Below are 17,885 nucleotides of genomic sequence, written 5' to 3' on the forward strand. Positions count from 1 at the left end.
GAATAAATACTTGACTGGGGATTGGCTTTCCACTAGCGTTGTCCCTGCCTGCTGGGCGGACTTTACGTTCGCCAGCCTCGTGCTTCCGGGATGCCTGCTCCCTGACTAGCCAAAGCAGTGGGAGGCTGGCCGCAGATTGGCCGCGCTCAGCGGCGGGCTGAGCGATTGGAACGGGGAGAGCAGTTGGGCCAAGATGGCGGCTGTCGCGGGACCTTTAGGTGACGGCGAGCTGTGGCAGACCTGGCTTCCTAACCACGCTGTGTTCGTGAGGCTCAGGGAGGGACTGAAAAGCCAGAGTCTAGCCGAGGCTGGGAATGCGGCTTCTTTATCTTTGCCTTCGCCGCCGCCGCCGTCGCCGCAGTTGCTGACGAGAAACCTGGTCTTCGGCCTCGGCGGAGAACTCTTCCTGTGGGACGGAGAAGGCAGCTCCTTCTTAGTGGTTCGCCTTCGGGGCCTCAGCGGCGCGGGTGAGGAGCCCTCTCTCTCCCAGTTCCAGGTATGGCCAGGCTAATCTAGGAAATGACCGTCAGCTGGGATCTGAATTCGTGGGGTTTTTTTTTTAATTACTGATTTTGAGAGAGAGCGAGAGGGAAACACCGATTTGTTGTTCCGTTTACCCGATGTGTTCACTGGTTGATTCTTGTATGTGCCCTGACCCTCACTCACTTAACCGCAGCCGTGGCCTATGGGGACGCCCTCCGACCAACTGAGCCACCCGCCAGAGCTGAGCTATTGTTTTTTATTTATTTTCCCCCCTCTCCATCCTGGCAGTTTTTCACTTCGAGTAGAAAAAGTCTCTTCATTTCCATTCCGCTCAAACATCGCTACATAGCCTTTTGTTGCCTCTTTATCGACCTGGTCACTGTGCTAGACACAGTTATAGGAATTCATACTCTCAAGGTGCTTAAGTTCCTGGGGTCTGGGAGGAAGGGAAAGACCACGGAATACTCAGTAACATCAGTTACGCAAGCGCTCTGAAGAAAAACAAAGCAGACAGGATAGAGGGTGTGAGTGCAGTTGCTATTTTTAGTGGTTGGTCCTGAGAAACCTCATTCATGATGTGACACTCAGAATAATAGGCATAAGCCTACCTTTCCCTTGGAGTTAGGAGCGATAGGTCAGGTAATAGATTTGGAAGTACCAAGTTTTGTGCCTGACTTAGAGAAGAAATCCCCTGTTAATTCTTGCATTTACCTTTAGAAAGCTAGGCCATTCTCAAGGTTGGAAAGGATTTTTGCTTGTCTTTGGTATGCCAACGGCATGTGAAAGCGGGTGTGATCAGAAAGTATTCCTCACTTGCTGTAATCAGACATTGCTTTCTGGCAATGTTTATATTTGTAATAAACTGATTCTCTCCTTTTAAAGAGTAAAAACTAAAAAACCTGTCACACGTTCTAATGCATGACATCTGTTGTGTGGCATTGCCTGATTCTAGTTGGTGAGAAATGATTTGAAATTAAAGAGGTGCTAGATAAAATTTTACAGTTCTCAAAGTACGTCACAAGTCTACAATCTACTTTAAAATTTCAGTTTACATGAGTAATTTACAAAGGTGCTCAACACACAGCATTCGCACAGTTGTAATTAAATTATTCACACTTGTTTATTTATTTGTCTGCTTTTCTAGACAGTAAATACCAAGACAGGGGCTCTTTCTGCCTTACTTATTTTTTAGGTACCTCCAGGATTTCACTTAGTGCCTGGAACATATAAACTCTCAGTAAATATTGGTGAGATTTGAATGACCCTCAATCCTCCAGAATATCAAAAACTCAGAAATAGGCAAGAAAGTGGCTTAGCATGAGTTGCAACTTTAAAAGTTAACAAAAGCATAAGTAGTGACTTAGAAATAAAACCAAAAAACTTCTAAATACTGATTGTCATAAGCAACTGAAGGTAATTGAATTGTATGCATAGCATAAGAAAGGTGGCCTCTGGTTGATTTGACATAGACTGTCAAAATCAAGTAGAAAGAAGATGGGGGTTGAAAAGGTAGGCAAAAAAGGGAAAGAACCACTGACAGGAGAAAAAACAATTAGTCAGCAAAGGGCAACTAAAAACCCCAAAATCAGGCTTATAGACATCAGTAACAATTAATAGAAACTTCATTATATTTACAATAACTTGTCTAAAAGGATTTGGGCTTAGTGTGATTCTCCATACATAAGGATAAGCAATACATTGGCAATTTCATGGTTTATTGCTGAAAGTAGAAAGATAAGAAAATGGGAACTGGACATAGTCACAAGAGAAGAAATAGGAAGGAGTGAATGTTTTTTGAGAGCATATGATGCTAAGACAAACACTGTTCCATATCTGCATAGGTAAAATGTCATTTTACTTGCTACAGAAGTTCTTGAAGCCATTATCTATCTTGTACTATTTCTAATATAACAGTTATTTATTAATACTTATGAGTTCTTCATTTGTTCAGTAAAACATACATTTAGTCAGCAATATGCCATATACTATGCTAAAGATACTGAGAGGAAAAATATGGATTCATAATTCATTCATTCTGAGTAATTCATAGTTATTTGTATGGGATGAGCAAGTGAAAGGATAATTGGAATGCAGGCAGATAAGAACTATAACAGAGTGTGCTATTGGAGTCCAGGAAAATGCATTTTATCCCTGTCCAGAAGATCAGGGTTATTTTCATGGGAGGAAAGCATATTGAGACTGAATCTTCAAGAATGTATTAGCCTGCTTAAGAAAAAAGGAAAAGGGCATTGTAGATTGCAGGAAGAGGAACAGTTATGCAAAGACACAAAGTCATAACGAAGCATGATAATTATTACCAAGAAGTACAAGTTATATGGAGGGAGTATAAAGTACAAGTAGGGAATCGTGGAAAATTGAGGCTGGAATTTGATCATAAAGAGGGAAATTATGTACAGTATTTATCAAGGTAGGGAGATTTGATGCATTTTTATAACATTCCAATCAAAATAGTTAAAATTATTTCTTCAGTTAATGGCCCAAGTGTTAGTAATTATCCAGAATGCTTCATTTTCTTACAGTTATGGAAAACTAAAGCAGTACTGTGGTTTCAACTAACTGTCACATATATTTACATTAAACTTAACTATTTTGACCAGTTTGCTTTAATTTCAGAGATTGCTTTGCATAAATCCGCCCCTGTTTGAAGTCTATCAAGTCTTGTTAAGCCCAACACAGCATCATGTGGCACTTATAGGAGTAAAAGGACTTACGGTGTTAGAATTACCTAAAAGATGGGGGAAGAATTCTGAATTTGAAGGTGGAAAATCAACAGTAAATTGTAGGTAAGTTATATTTTCATTTAGTGTTTAACTTTATAATTTGTAGTGCATGCAGAAAATTATTCAAGACCAGTAATTTTAAGGTATGTTTATTATGAATATTCCATATGGTCTGCACATTGGCATTTTATGGTAATAATGTTTATGGTATATATGTGATTATATTTTATTCTATCTGAATTATCCCATTACTCTCTCATTAGAAGTCAGGTCATTCTCCAAGGTAGAAATAAGATTTTTAAAAAGCAATTCTTTATCTGTGAGCCAGACAATTTGTTCGTAAGTTCAACAAAGTTTTGTTTTTGTATAATTTTTTTTCCCCAACAAATCCAGAAAAGTGACCATCTGAAAGATCTACTGAAAAGAATATACGGTAGAAACCCACCTTTAGTTCCACAACTTACAAGTTGGATCCCCTTAAAATGTTTTCTAACTCCATTTCCTCATTTCCACAATAGGAATGATAATATCTGCTCTTGTGTTTTTCCTCACAGTGTTTTTCCTTTCCTTTACTAAGAGGATCAAATAAGATACTGTATCTAAAATCATGTGTACAATATAAAATGCTCTACGATTTAGAAAGTGTTTTTATTTTAATTCTGTGATATTGATTGAATCAATGCTTTGAATGCTCTCCTAGCAAGGCTTAAAAGAGAAAGTTGAAGAAAAGCAAAGAGTGTTCAAATAGATTTTCCTTTAGAAGATTTTTTTCATCTAAGTTCTACAAACTGTTTTGTTGGAAAATTGTTGTCTTTATTTTAGTACCACTCCAATTGCTGAGAGATTTTTCACCAGTTCTACCTCTCTGACTCTAAAGCATGCTGCCTGGTATCCGAGTGAAATGCTGGATCCCCACATAGTGCTGTTAACATCAGACAATGTAATAAGGTAAATTTTATTTTTATGTCTTATAGCCTTGTGATTGGGGAGGTTCTATTTGCGTTTGCCAGTTAAGAATTCAAGGTCCACTAATGGGTCCTGGGATGTTAGAATGCTTTATCTAATGGCTATTGTAACCCATTCTCAAGGACAGTCTAACTGCCCTAATTTACACGCCCTAATTACTGCTATTCTCTCTCAACTAGTCTTCCTGCCTCCTCCATTCTCTCCTGTCTAATTCTGACTAGTAAGCACTGTTAAAATAACCTTCCTGAGCTGTTTTCCTAATGTCACTATTTTGGATGTAATGTAGCATTAGGGGGAAGAGAATATGACTGGGAATTGAGAGATTTGAGTTTTTGTCCCAATGCCACTTCTGTCTTTGAGATCTTAAACTTCTTTTTAGGGGAACTTCAGTTTCCAGTTTGTAAAACGAGCAGATTTGATGATTCTAAAGCCTCTTCCAAGTTTTGTACTGGATTAAGTGACCTAATCCTGCAAAGATTTCTGTTATCAGTTAGCTTTCGGGATCTGCCTTATATAAAAAGTTTATGGGGAGGCTCAACTGACTGAGATATAAATACCTCCAGTTCTGTTTTTCCTTTTTTAACTGTACTCTACCAAATCTTCCTTCCCTACTCAATACTTGATCCCTTAATGGCATCTTTTACGGATCTTATAGCTTTCTGGTTACTTTTAGGTATAAAAACAGTCTGTCCAGTTTAAAACTCCAATCTCAGATCTGTTTCAAAACCATAACCTGGGCCTTTCATGGCTCAGACCCTGAGGCAGCTGCAGTAAGTGGAGAGAGCATGATCTGCTCTTTGACTCTTCTTCTGTTCCCAGCATCTTGAGGTAGGGGGTAGAGTATCAGGAGGGGGCTGCCTCTTCCTCCTTCTGGATCTAAAGCCCTTGTTAATTGGAGTAGGGAGGATAGCTGAGGCAAACTTCTGACCTAATTGTTGTCTGTCCAGTGGTGGGGCAGAGGGGTGGGGGCATATCCCTGATCCTAGATTAATCTAATTCCACATGCTGCTGGTGGCCTCTGTGGATGGGGTAGTTACTGCACAAATGGTATGTATGTGTTTATGGGGGTGTGTTTAGTCTCCAGACCTCTCCATCATTACAGAGCTCTGTCCCTCATTGTCTCTAATAGCTATCTATGCCCTGAACCCTCTCTCAAGATGGCGTATCCCCAAACTTGATATTCCTCCCTTGTCTTTCATATTGTGGTCATGGTAGCTGCTCAGGTATTTTTTTCTGCCCTCCGAGGACCACAGAGAACTGGGCATGCTATACCATAGCCATTTCTTATGCTTTTCCAGCCTCTCTTCCTCCAATAATCTTCATGTATGAAGTAGATACCATATAGTGTTCATATCCCCCTAACCCTAGGAGATGGCATGCCAGATTCACCCAGGAATTTCCTCACCTTGGTGGCCTGTAGTTTTCTGTAACGCATCCGGGATTTAGCTCAGAAATGACCTACTCATCTCCCCTTTATTACAGGCACCCCTAAATCTGACCATTTCTCTTAGAGACTTCCCTACCCTTCCATTTGGCTTTGTAGTTGGGGATAAAGAAAGGTGGAAGGAATGCTTCCCATTATGAACATTGTACTGTATGCCTAAGGACTCTTGGCACCCTCTCTCTCAGTCTTCCTTTTATATAGGGTGGGAGATAGCAAAGTCTAAGTCTTCTTCACTTAAGCCCTGAAGGAGTAATCTGGCCTCAGTTATTGAAGGTTCTTTTTAAGATATGGGGTATTTAACACTTCTCTTTCCTAAGCAATGGGCCTTAATGACAATTTCAGGGCAGCAAGAAATTCCCACTCAGTGCCCTGTTGCATTTAGTTTTTCACTGTTCCTCATTACAATACATGCTCTCTAGTACTTACATGTATTTTGAAGTCAATGCTTATAGGCAGCTAGGAAGACCACAATGAATGTGTGTTTAGTTGGTTTAAATTTTCAATGAAAATATTTGTTAAATGGTATTTTATTGATAATGGAACAGGTTAAGTTTAAAACGATACTGGTGAAAATTTTTTTTAGTTTTATGCTTCCCCTTAAGAAAATAGGGATGACATGATAGTGTCTTTATATAACAAAAGCATATATAGATTATAGGCTAAATGTCACTCATTCTGCTGGTCAGAATAGTGAGATATGGTTATTTCTCTAATTAGATTTGGTGTCTAACAGGCAGAGAGAGAAATGGGTATAATCAAAGGGAAGCTGGCAAACTTAGGGGCAGTTGTAAGATGAGCACATAAGGTGGATATGGCTCAGGATTTGGGATGGAAGAGGCAGAGGTGCAATGCTGTGGAGTAAACTAATAAAGAATTTTGGTAAGGATGGAGAATATTTCTTCAGGTCCCAAGGAAACCTTCTGTTAAAAGAACAAATGAAATACCTACTTGGTCAGTAATAGAAAGATCTTTGGGAAAGAAATGGTTGTGATAACTGGCAGAAAAATTCTCAAGATTTGACTAGATATATAGAAGAAAGAACAATTTTGGAGAATGAAAGAGAACTAAACATGTGTTGGCCAGGATGTGGAAAAAGGAGAACCCCAGTCTGCTGTTGGTGGGAATGCAGACTAGTACAGTTACAGTGGAAAATAGTGTGGAGTTTCCTCAAAAAATTAAAAATGGAGCCCTGGCCAGTGTGGCTCAGTTGGTTGGAACATCGTCCCATATACCAAAAGGTTGGGGGTTCGATACTGGTCAAGGAACATACCTAGGTTGCATATTTAATCCTTAAGTGGGGCATGTACAGAAAGCAATCAGTTGATATTTCTCTCTCTAAAAAGAAAAATTAAAAATGGGACTTCCTTTTGACCTAGCAATCCCACTTCTGGGAATATACCCTAAGAATCCTGAAACACCAATTCAATAGAATATATGCACCCCTATGTTTGTAGCAGCATTATTTACAATAGCCAAGATCTGGAAACGGCATAAGTGCCCGTCAGTAGATGAGTGGATAAAAAAGCTGTGGTACATTTACATAAGGGAATATTATGCAGCAGTAAAAAAGAAGGACCTCTTACCTTCTGTGACAGCTTGGATGGACCTAGAGGCTATTATGCTAGTTGAAATAAGCCAGTCAGTGAAAGGCAAATAGAATATGATCTCACATATACGGTGAATCTAATGAACAAAATAAACTAAAAAACAAAGTAGAAGCAGAGGCATAATTACATGAAACAGACTGACAGCTGTTGGAGGAGATAGAGCGGGGTTGTGGAAACTGGATAAAGGAAAGCAAACAGATTAGTCAAAGAACATATACATGACCCATGGACAGGGACAACAGTATGGGGATTGCCTGAGGGAAGGGGTGCTGGAGGGGGACAAAGGGGAAAAAAGCAGGGACAACTGTAATAGCATAAATAAAATACAGTAAAAAAAAATAATTTTAAGTGCTGACTTTCTTCTCTTTTGACTTCTAGAATTTACTCTCTGCGAGAGCCCCAGACACCCACTAATGTCATCGTACTTTCAGAAGCAGAAGAGGAAAGTCTAATGCTCAGTAAAGGGTAAGTTTTCATTTGTGTCATGAAATGCTTTTCAAATTAGGTTATTGAGATTATAAATGTTGTTTTAACGGGTTGCAAGGTTTTCAAGAGGTGACTTTAGCATGCTTTTGGTAAGGTGAGAAGTAAGCAAAAAGTAAGCAATGTGAATAAGTAACATGTTGCAAATCTGAATGTCGTCATAACTACTAGATTGATCTTTTTTCAAGAAAGTTCTAAAATGTGAGTGGCTTAAACTGATTCCGTGTTGTATCTTGAATAAAGTCTAGCTCTGGCCAGTGTGGCTCGGTTGGTTGGAGCATTGTCCTGTAGACTGAAAGGTGCAGGTACAATTCCCAGTCAGGGCACATAGCTAGGATGAGGATTTGATCCCCACTCAGGGCACATCCGGGAGACAACTAATTGGTCTTTCACTTGCACATTGATGTTTCTCTCTCTCCCTTCTTCTCTCTCTAAAAGCAAAGAAAAACATGTCCTTGAGTAAGGATAAAAAAAGGAATAAATTCTAATATTAGAAAAGTACAGAAAAGGTGAAAGGTGAGTATTGGGCTAGAGGCCTACCATCTGTTCACTCAGTGTAGGCAGGCAGATTGCTGAGCTCCCAGACCAGCATCTAGTGTCCCAGAACTGGACTGGACATAGATAGCCCTCCTGATTCCCCAGTGACCCTGACTTCTGTGATTTTTCTTACCCTCTATAGGGGCAAGTTCCTGGCTGTGTTGACCACTAACAGAATCACCCTTTGAACTCATAAACCCTATTCTTTTGACTTCCTGATCAGTCTCTCTGGTGATCACTACACATGATCACCTGCAGTGTGTGCATGTGAAGTGAGGCTTTTAGTAGCAGGATTTCTGGACTTCCATTTAGCTCTTTTCATGTCTCCATGGTGGTCATATCTAATAGTCATTTATTTTTGTTTTTCCAACCTTTATTCCTCTGAATATTTTATATATAGCTATCCTGTATTTGGCAGTTTTGGTCTCTGAGGACCTTGGGGGATGGGGTAGGGATCTAAATATGTATTTGGTCTTCCTGACCCACCAAGAAAGCCTTCTTCCTTTCATTGCTAATCTCTTAATTGTGCACTTAGGTCTACTTTAAAAATATTTTTTCAATTATAGTTGATATTTAATATGTCATATTAGCTTCAGGTGTATAATACAGTTACTAGATATTTTTATAATTTACAGTGATTCCGCAGTAAGTCTAGTACCCACCTGGCACCATACATAGTCAGTGTTGTTAACTATATTCCCTATGCTGTACTTTACATCTCATGACTATTTTGTAATTACCAATTTTTACTTCTTAATCACTTCACATTTTTCACCCAGCCTCCCCAATCCCCCTCATATTTGGCAACCATCAGGTTGTTCTCTGTGTCTAAGAGTCTGTTTGTTTGTGTGTTTTGTTTTTTACATTCCACATATAAGTGAATCATATAATATTTGTTTTTCTCTGACTAACATTTCACTTAGCATAATACCCTCTAGGTCCTTCCCTGTTGTCGCAAATGGTAAGGTTTTATTTTTTTATGGACGAGTAATATTTCTTTGTATATGTGTACCACAGCTTTTTTATCCATTTGTCTATTGATTGGGCTGTTTCCATATCTTGGCTATTGTAAGTAACATTGCAATGAACATAGGGGTGCCTGTATCTTTTCAAATTAGTGCCTTGGATTCAGATAGATATCCAGAAGTGGAACTGCTGGGTCATAAGGTAGTTGTCTCCTCTTGTCTTCTTTGGGGTAGGGGGTAGTTCTATTTTTAATTTTTTGAGGAACCTCCAGTATGTTTTCCATTATGGCTGCACCAATTTTGCATTCTCACCAACATTGCACAAAGGTTTTTTCTACATCCTCGCCAGTACTTGTTTGTTAATTTATTAATGATGGTAGTAGGTATTCATTGTGGTTTTAATTTACATTTCTTTGATGATTAGTGACATTGAGCATCTTTTTTTTTTTAATGTTTTATTTTAGAAGGGAATGGAGGGAGAACACATCAGTGTGTGGTTGCCTCTTGCACACCCCCAACTGGGGACCTGGCCTGCAACCCAGGCATGTGCCCTGACTGGGAATTGAACCAGTGACCCTTTGGTTCGCAGGCTGGTGCTCAATTCACTGTGCCATACCAGCGCTACACCAGCCAGGGCACATTGAGCATCTTTTCATATGTCTATGGGCCATCTGTATGTCCTCTTCGGAAGGTCTGTTCAGGTCCTCTGCCAATTTTTTAATTGGATTGTTTGGGTTTTTTGCTGTATGAGTTTTATACATTTGGGATATTAACCCTGTATTGGATGTATTGTTAGCAAGTATCTTCTTCAGTTGGTAAGTTGTCTTTTTGTTTTGTTGGTTTCCTTTGCTGTGGAAAAAACTTTTAGTTTGATATAGTTCTATTTTTAATTTTTTTGTTTCCCTTATTTGAAGAGATAATATCAAAAAGAAATATTACTAAGTGCAATGTCAGAAAGAACATACTGCCTATATGTTCTTCTAGGAGTTTTATGGTTTCGGATCTTACATTTAAGTCTTTAGTCCATTTGGAGTTTATTGTTGAGCTGATGTTCGGGAATATTGAAAGCCTGAGTTTCGGGTGTATTCCTCCACAGAGGATTTTTATCTCCTTCCACTAGGAGTCAGAGGTTGCCACCAACCTGGGACCACATTGATTCTCTTTGGTTGTCCCAGAATTGAAAGTTTCAGTTAAGTGATTTTAATGTCTCACAGCAGCAGCTACTTAAATTTCAGTGTATCCATCTCCACAATAAGGGAAATAACTGCGTCTGGGGTTGATAGGGCCTGTCCTGGTGTCAGGGTGTTTTCTCCCTGGCAGTGTGTTTCCACAGCTTATCAACTTGCCGTTACAGACACATTGTCTAGGTGAGAGAGGGGCAGGAGGGCCCCGCAGTTATCAACACAGCTGGGTTCTAATCTCAGCTCTGCCATTTGTCAGCCATGGCATCTGGTCAAGTTACTCGATTGCGCTAAGACTCATTTCCATGAATATAAAAAATTATAATTGTGCTCATTCGTTAGGATTATTGTGCAGAATAAGTGAGATCATGCATTAGAAGTGCTTAGCATGGGTCCTAGCACAGATAAGTAGTCATTAATTGATATCTACTATCATTATTGGATCAAGTATTAGAAATATTCCTATATTTAAGTTCCAGTTAAGTTTTAATGGTTGGGAGTTAAGTATCTTTAAGTTAATTTCTATGTCTATTTGTTCCCATTTATTGTCTTGATTTTTTAGTTGAACTGATGCAGTTCTTTTATTGTAGATACTGGGATTTCTCATTTTTAGCATCCTGATACCATATACCTTTCATGTGATAAACAAACTAAAATATAGTACTTATAATACCTTAGAATAATGTTGACTCTCAACTGTATTAAATTGTGGTTAAAATAATAACCTTATTCATCACCCTTGTATTAAACTGAAATCTATTGGGGTAACCAAGTATACTAAATTTTAAAATTGTAAAAACAGCATGGTTTATCACTTGTCTTTCCTGATTATAAAAGTAATGTATATTTATTATAGAAAATTGGGCAAACTACAATAAAGTATTAAGAAAATGAAATATTATCTCAAATTCTATGTCTGTCTTCAGTATAACAGCCAAAATGATACTTTCAGTATAAATCAGATCATTCTCTTTTCTTGCTCTCCACACCCCGTTGATTTCCCAGAGTCTTTACCAGGGCCCTGGAGGGCCTTCAGGTTCGGCCCTGACTCCCCCTCTCTCCACCCTCATTCCTCCCTCTGTGCCCTGACTCTCTCACTGTAACTACCTTGGCCTCCTCGCCGTTCTTTAGACAGTATCGACCAGCTTCCCACCTAAGTGCTTTTGCACATGTTCTTCCTTCTGCCTCAACTGCTCCTTTGCTACACAACCCATACTTGCTCCCTTAACTTCCTTAAAATCTTTGCCCAATTCTCACTTTGTCAGAGTCCATCCCAGACCACCTAGTCTAAAGCAGTACCTGCATCAATACCCTCTTACCCTACATTTTTTCCCCTTCATAGCATCATTCTCTGACTTGGTATTATGTGTTCTTTTCTCCTCTGTTTGTTGTAGGTCTTTATAACTAGAGGTAGGGCCTTTGTTTAATGAACTGATGTGTTCCCAGAACCTACCACAGTGCCTGGCACAGACTAGATACTTAGTAAATATTGTTAATTAAATGCATCCTACTATTCAAGAATAACTGTAAATGTTTTTGTGTATTTTCTTTCTGTTTCTTTTTGTGTTTATGCATGTTTGTATTTGTATATTTTTACTATTTGTGTCTGTATTTAAACTATTTAAAATTAAAATAGCACTACATAAGTTTATGGCCTACTTTCACATAATTTTCCAGTGTTGCTTAACATTCCTCATAATCATAATTTTTTGTGTTCTCTATTGAATACAAATTCCATCCCACCTCCTGTTATTGGGCCTGTTTTCAACAAGTTTGTTTTTAAATCTCATTTCAGAAGGGCATACACAGCATCTCTAGGAGAAACGGCAGTAGCATTTGACTTTGGGCCACTGGCAGCAGTCCCGAAGAATACATTTGGACAAAAAGGCAAAGATGAAGTCGTAGCATACCCACTGTACATCTTATATGAGAATGGGGAGACTTTCCTTACGTATGTTAGTCTGTTACACAGGTAAGTTGAGGAGGTAACCCACCTAAATGAAAGTCCAGCTTGTGCTCCAGTAGAGATTGCAATAGTTAGGGTTGGGATCTGTGCTTTTGAGTTTGTGGGAGTGTTGTACCCTTTCACTGCTTGGCTTTCATATTCTATTTATTTTTTTAAGGACTTGGAAGTCATGGTAAGGAGTTTGGTTTTATTTTTATTTTTAAAAAATATATTTTATTATGCTATTACAGTTGTCCCAATTTCTCCCCCTTTACCCTCCTCCACCTGGTATACCCCTTCCCTCCAGCAGTCCCTCCTCCAAGTTCATGTCCATGGGTCGTGCATATGAGTTCTTTGGTTTCTCCATTTCCCATATTCCTCTTAACATCCCCCTGTCTAGACTGTACCTACCAATTATGCTTCTTAATCCCTGCACCTTTCCCCCCATTCTCCCCCTTTGCCCTCCCAGCTAATAACCCTCCAAATTATCTTTATACCTATGATTCTGTAGTTCCAGGAGAGAGAATAGAGTATGCAAAATTATAAAGATGAGAAACACGAAAGAGCTTGATAGATTGCAGAATGGTGAGGCTTTATTCCCAGTAACATTCTCCTTGACAGAAGTGTTGTCTGCCTTCCCCATATGATCTCTCTCAGGGGATGTTGTGCAACGTTATTACTCTCCCTATCCCTTTCTCCCCTCTGCCACCTGGCTCTCGTTTATCCGCACTGTGATCTACCTAGTAACCTTAGCTCCAAACCTGAGAGTCATCTATATTCTCTTATGTCTAGCCCGGTCCCAAAATTCTATTGCTTTTACTGTGAACATTTCTTGAATGTATATATCCTTCTCCATTCTCTTGTCCCTGCTTCAAACCCTCATCATCTTCCAAGATCTTTTTTTTTTTTTTTAAGATTTTATTTATTTTTAGAGGGAGAGAGAAGCAGAGGGAGAGAAACATCAATGTGTGGTTGCCTCTCGCACACCCCCGACCTGGGACCTGGCCCAAAGCCAGGCGTGTGCCCTGACTGGGAATCAAACCAGCAATCTTTTGGTTTGCAGGCCAGCGCTCAGTCCACTGAGCTACACCAGCCAGGGCCAAGATCATTCTTAAATAGGTGCCCTGAATCCCAGTTTGGTCCCCTCTTTGTCATTCTTTTCACTACTGCTCACTACCAGATAAATCTTAGTAAATCACTCATGATTTAAACCTCTAGTGGCACATTGTCCCCAGCACATAGACTCTGAGCCCTCTCACACGGCATATGGGATCCTCTGCTTTGTAAGCCAGTCTTGAGTATCTGCCTCACTCCTCTGTTGCCTTAGACTTTGTACTTTACCTTCCATCATACTAAGCTAAGTTTCCTTCATGTTAATTCCTAATCCTTTATGCCTCCAGGAGTTTGTATATCCTGTTCCCTAGCTTGGGATGTTTACCACCTTTTCCCAGAATATACTCTTTCTCCACTGATCTTACTTGCTTTTGATACCTTTCTTATACATCTCACTCTTTGTGTCTTTCTGTATTCCTTTGTACCCTGTAAAGGCCTTGCATTGTTACACTTATTACATGGTATAGTAATTCTGGTTAAATGTCTGCTTCACCAGCCAACCCATCAGTTCTGTAGGGGTGTCATCTAGCTCTTAATAAATGTATTTGCCTAATCCAATTAAATATGTGGGACTGGAGCCCTGACAATAAGCTACACTTGAGAAAAAAAAATTTGGGGATCATCAGAACATAAGTAGTAGATAAAACCAGGCGTGGTCTAATATGCTGTCGTGTAAGTGTATTTTGTAAAGAAAAGAGGGCTTACGGCACCAATACTTTTTTCACCTACATTTGTTTCACTCTTTCTTCAGCCCTGGGGATATCGGAAAGCTGTTGGGTCCATTGCCCATGCATCCTGCAGCTGAAGATAACTATGGTTATGACGCTTGTGCAATACTCTGCTTACCCTGTGTCCCCAACATCTTAGTGATTGCCACTGAATCAGGAATGTTGTACCACTGTGTTGTGCTGGAAGGGGAGGAAGAAGATGACCAAACAGTAAGTCAAGCTAGTGAGTGTATATTTGTATCTCCAATACTTAGTATACTTCTGTGCCAATATAAATGCTTAATATATATTAGGAATTTAGTTTATATCTGACACTTCTGTGTATTTTGGAAATTAAACACTTGAAATCAATTGAAGCCCACTTAGAAATTTAAATGGGAAGAAGAGAAGGTGCCCAACTTACTTGATCCACCAACCTACGTATATCTGTCTTTCTGAACTCTAAATTGGCATTCTTTAGTGACAGATAAAAAGAACCTTTGAACCGCTGCATTAGCTCCTCTAAATTTGTTTGTTCTTCCTAAAAGAGACTTTTTTCTCTTTGAAAAATAACAAGGTACTGTCATAATAGGGGGTGGAATTAAGAATTTGAAGGAAATATTTAAATCAGCTTTTTGCTTTTGTTTTTCATTGTGTACATTTTCAGGTGAACATAAAAAACTAAAATTTTGCTTTTTTTACAGTCAGAAAAGTCGTGGGATTCCAGGGCCGATCTTATTCCTTCTCTGTATGTGTTTGAGTGTGTTGAGTTGGAGCTAGCCCTGAAACTGGCATCAGGAGAAGATGAGCCCTTTGATTCTGACTTTTCTTGTCCAATCAAACTTCACACAGGTGAAGTATTTTTTTCAATTACAGATCACATTTAATACTTAATATTAGTTTCAGGTGTGTAACATAGTGGTTAGACATATACTTTACCGACGAACCCCCTCTCCCAATAATTCTGGTGCCAGTTGGCACATAGTTACGACAGTACTATTGATATATTCCCCATACTGTACTTTACATCCCCATGACGGTCTGTAATAACCACTTTGTACTTAAGCCCTTCACCTTTTTCACCCATCCCCCTCCACTCTGGCAACCCTCAGTTTATTCTCTGTATCTAGGAGTTTGTTTCTATTTTGTTTGTGCTTTAGATTCCACATGTAAGTGAAATCATATGATAATTGTTTTTCTCTGACTTATTTCACTTAGTGTAATACTGTGTAGGTCCACTCATGTCACAGATGGCAGGATTTCATTCCTTTTTATGACTGACTATTCCTTTATGTATTAAGAACATTTAATTGTATATATGTATCACATCTTTATCCACTCATCTATTGATGGGCATTTGAGCTGCTTCCATATCTAATATAAATAATGTTCCACTGAACATAGGGGTGCATATAGCTTTTTGAATTAGTGTTTTGAGTATTCACTAAATTCTGTTCTTTTATTCTGTTACATTTATACTAAAACTATCACAGACTATTTTGTGCTATTTATTTGTTCTGTGGTTCCAGCCTTTAAGAATTTAACTGGCTTTTTTTGTCCTTTTAGTCATACATTACACTTTAGGTCCAAAAAAGGCTGAGCACATTCCCCAAGTCTAAGATAATGAGCTTTAGTCTGGATCTACCAAGATTTATAATAGTGATTTTTTTCTGGTTCAAATTAAAGAAGATTCCATGATTGAAATACTTAAAGGTATATAAACTTTAATAAACTTTAAAAATCAAATTATAATATACTGATATTCAGATACCTCTTTAACATAGCTTTCTTAAAAAATAAGTAATAAAACACTTTCTTCTTTTTTTTAGAACACATCTTGTTATAATCAGACCCAATTTAAATGTTATCTTTTTTATTTTAGCTTCTCTGAGTTGGTCCCAGATTGTTCTGGCAACTTATCTCTGTTCACCTAGGGAGCTCTTGGATAAAGACATGTGACAGTTAAAGAATGTGTTGTTGAGGCAGAGTGGCTGAGTGGAAGGAGTATGTGACTAGGAGTCTGGAGTGTCCTTTAGGTACTAGTTACAACTCAAATTAATAGGCTCTGTAGTATCGGGCATTTATTCAACCTCTCTGGTCCTCAGTTTTCTCACCTGAAAACAACAGGAATAACGTCAGATGATCTTTAAGGTTCCTACTAACAAAAATCTTGTAATTTCATTTGCCCTTCCATGATTTCTCACAGTCTCCTCTAGTATCTTGTCTTCTCTTTAAAGAACAAGGAACAAAAGCTTACTCAGCTGGAATAATTGGGTGTACCTTTCACAGTTTTCTTCTGAGCATTACAGAGTTTAGTTGCATAGCAGTCTGACTTAATCTGCTTATGGTCTCACTAACAGTTTGCATAGGTTTGGTAATAATGACTTTGACTCTCAATTAAAGTGTAGCCAAAACATTTAAGGGAAAAGGGTCCTATAATGGACCAGCAGAGAGAACTCATTGGGCATATCTCATTAATAAGTACTTGACGACATAAAGTCTAAATACTGTCTTGAAACTTTGCTTGATAGATGAAGAAATTGAGACGTTAGGTAAAGTAATATAAATTAATTGGTTTCCTTATAAAGATGCATGTGCTTCCTGACTGGGTAGCTAAGTTATTTAGAGCATCATCCTGATACACCAAGGTTGTGTGTTCAATCCCTGGTGAGGGCACATGAAAATCAACCAATGAATGCATAAATAAGTAGAACAACAAAAATTGATGTTTTTCCTCTTTTTCTCCCTTCTCCTTCTCTCTAAAATTAGTTAATAAAAACAAATTTTAAGTATATTTTATTGATTATGCTATTACAATTGTCCTCATTTTCCCCTTTGCCTCCATTGGCCAGGTACCCACCTTCCCTTCAGCATTCCCCCCCCCCCCGCCCCTTAGTTCATGTCCATGGGTCATGCATAAAAGTTCTTTTGCTTCTACATTTCCTATACTATTCTTACCCTCCCCCAGTCTATTTTGTACCTACCATTTATACTTCTTAATTCCTGTACCATTTCCCCCATTCTCCCTCTTCTCCCAGCTGATAACCCTCCAAATGATCTCTGTATCTATGATTCTGTTCCTGTTCTGGTTGTTTGCTTAGTTTTTGTTTTAGTTGCTTTTTACATTCAGTTGTTGATAGTTGAGTTTGCTGTCATTCTAATATTCATAATTTTAATCATCTTTTTCTTAAATAAATGCCTTTAGCATTTCATGTAATGCTTGGTGGCGTTGAACTCCTTTAGTTTTACCTTTTCTGGAAAGCACTTTATCTGCCCTTCCATTCCAAATGAAAGCTTTGCTGGGTAGAGTAATCTACATTGCAGGTCCTTGCTTTTCATCACTTTGAATACTTGCCACTCCCTTCTTGCCTGCAAGGTTTCTTTTGAGAAATCAGCTGACAAATCCTTTGTAGATAACTCTCTGCTTTTCTCTTACTGCTTTTAAGATTCTCTCTTTATCTTTAAACTTTGGCATTTTAATTATGTTATGTCTTGGTATGGTCTTCTTTGGGTCCAACTTGTTTGGGACTCAGTTCTTGGATTTGTATGTCTGTTTCCTTCACCAATTTAGGAAAGTTTTCTTTCATTATTTTTTCAATTAAGTTTTCAATTTCTTGCTCTTCGTCTTCTCCTTCTGTCACCCCTATGATTCAGATGTTGGTACATTTGGAGATGTCCCAGAGTTGTCTTGTACTCTCCTACTTTTTTTAAAT

At 38.6% G+C, this 17,885-nt stretch overlaps 1 protein-coding gene across 1 annotated transcript in view; it reads left to right on the forward strand.

The window, feature by feature from the left end:
• The first annotated feature begins 52 nt into the window (after positions 1-52).
• The window catches only part of NUP88 (nucleoporin 88), a 34,169-nt gene continuing 16,336 nt past the window's right edge, over positions 53-17,885 (forward strand). The window contains exons 1-7 of the mRNA XM_045824181.1: positions 53-496; positions 3,118-3,287; positions 4,047-4,172; positions 7,620-7,706; positions 12,203-12,379; positions 14,217-14,403; positions 14,877-15,024. Of these exons, the coding sequence (XP_045680137.1) occupies positions 194-496; positions 3,118-3,287; positions 4,047-4,172; positions 7,620-7,706; positions 12,203-12,379; positions 14,217-14,403; positions 14,877-15,024 (1,198 nt within the window). The 5' untranslated portion in view covers positions 53-193. The remainder of the gene's footprint in view (positions 497-3,117; positions 3,288-4,046; positions 4,173-7,619; positions 7,707-12,202; positions 12,380-14,216; positions 14,404-14,876; positions 15,025-17,885) is intronic.

The sequence above is a fragment of the Phyllostomus hastatus genome, unplaced genomic scaffold (assembly GCF_019186645.2).
Source record: "Phyllostomus hastatus isolate PE091 unplaced genomic scaffold, TTU_PhHast_1.1 phas_scaffold_55, whole genome shotgun sequence".
Classification (NCBI taxonomy): domain Eukaryota; kingdom Metazoa; phylum Chordata; class Mammalia; order Chiroptera; family Phyllostomidae; genus Phyllostomus; species Phyllostomus hastatus.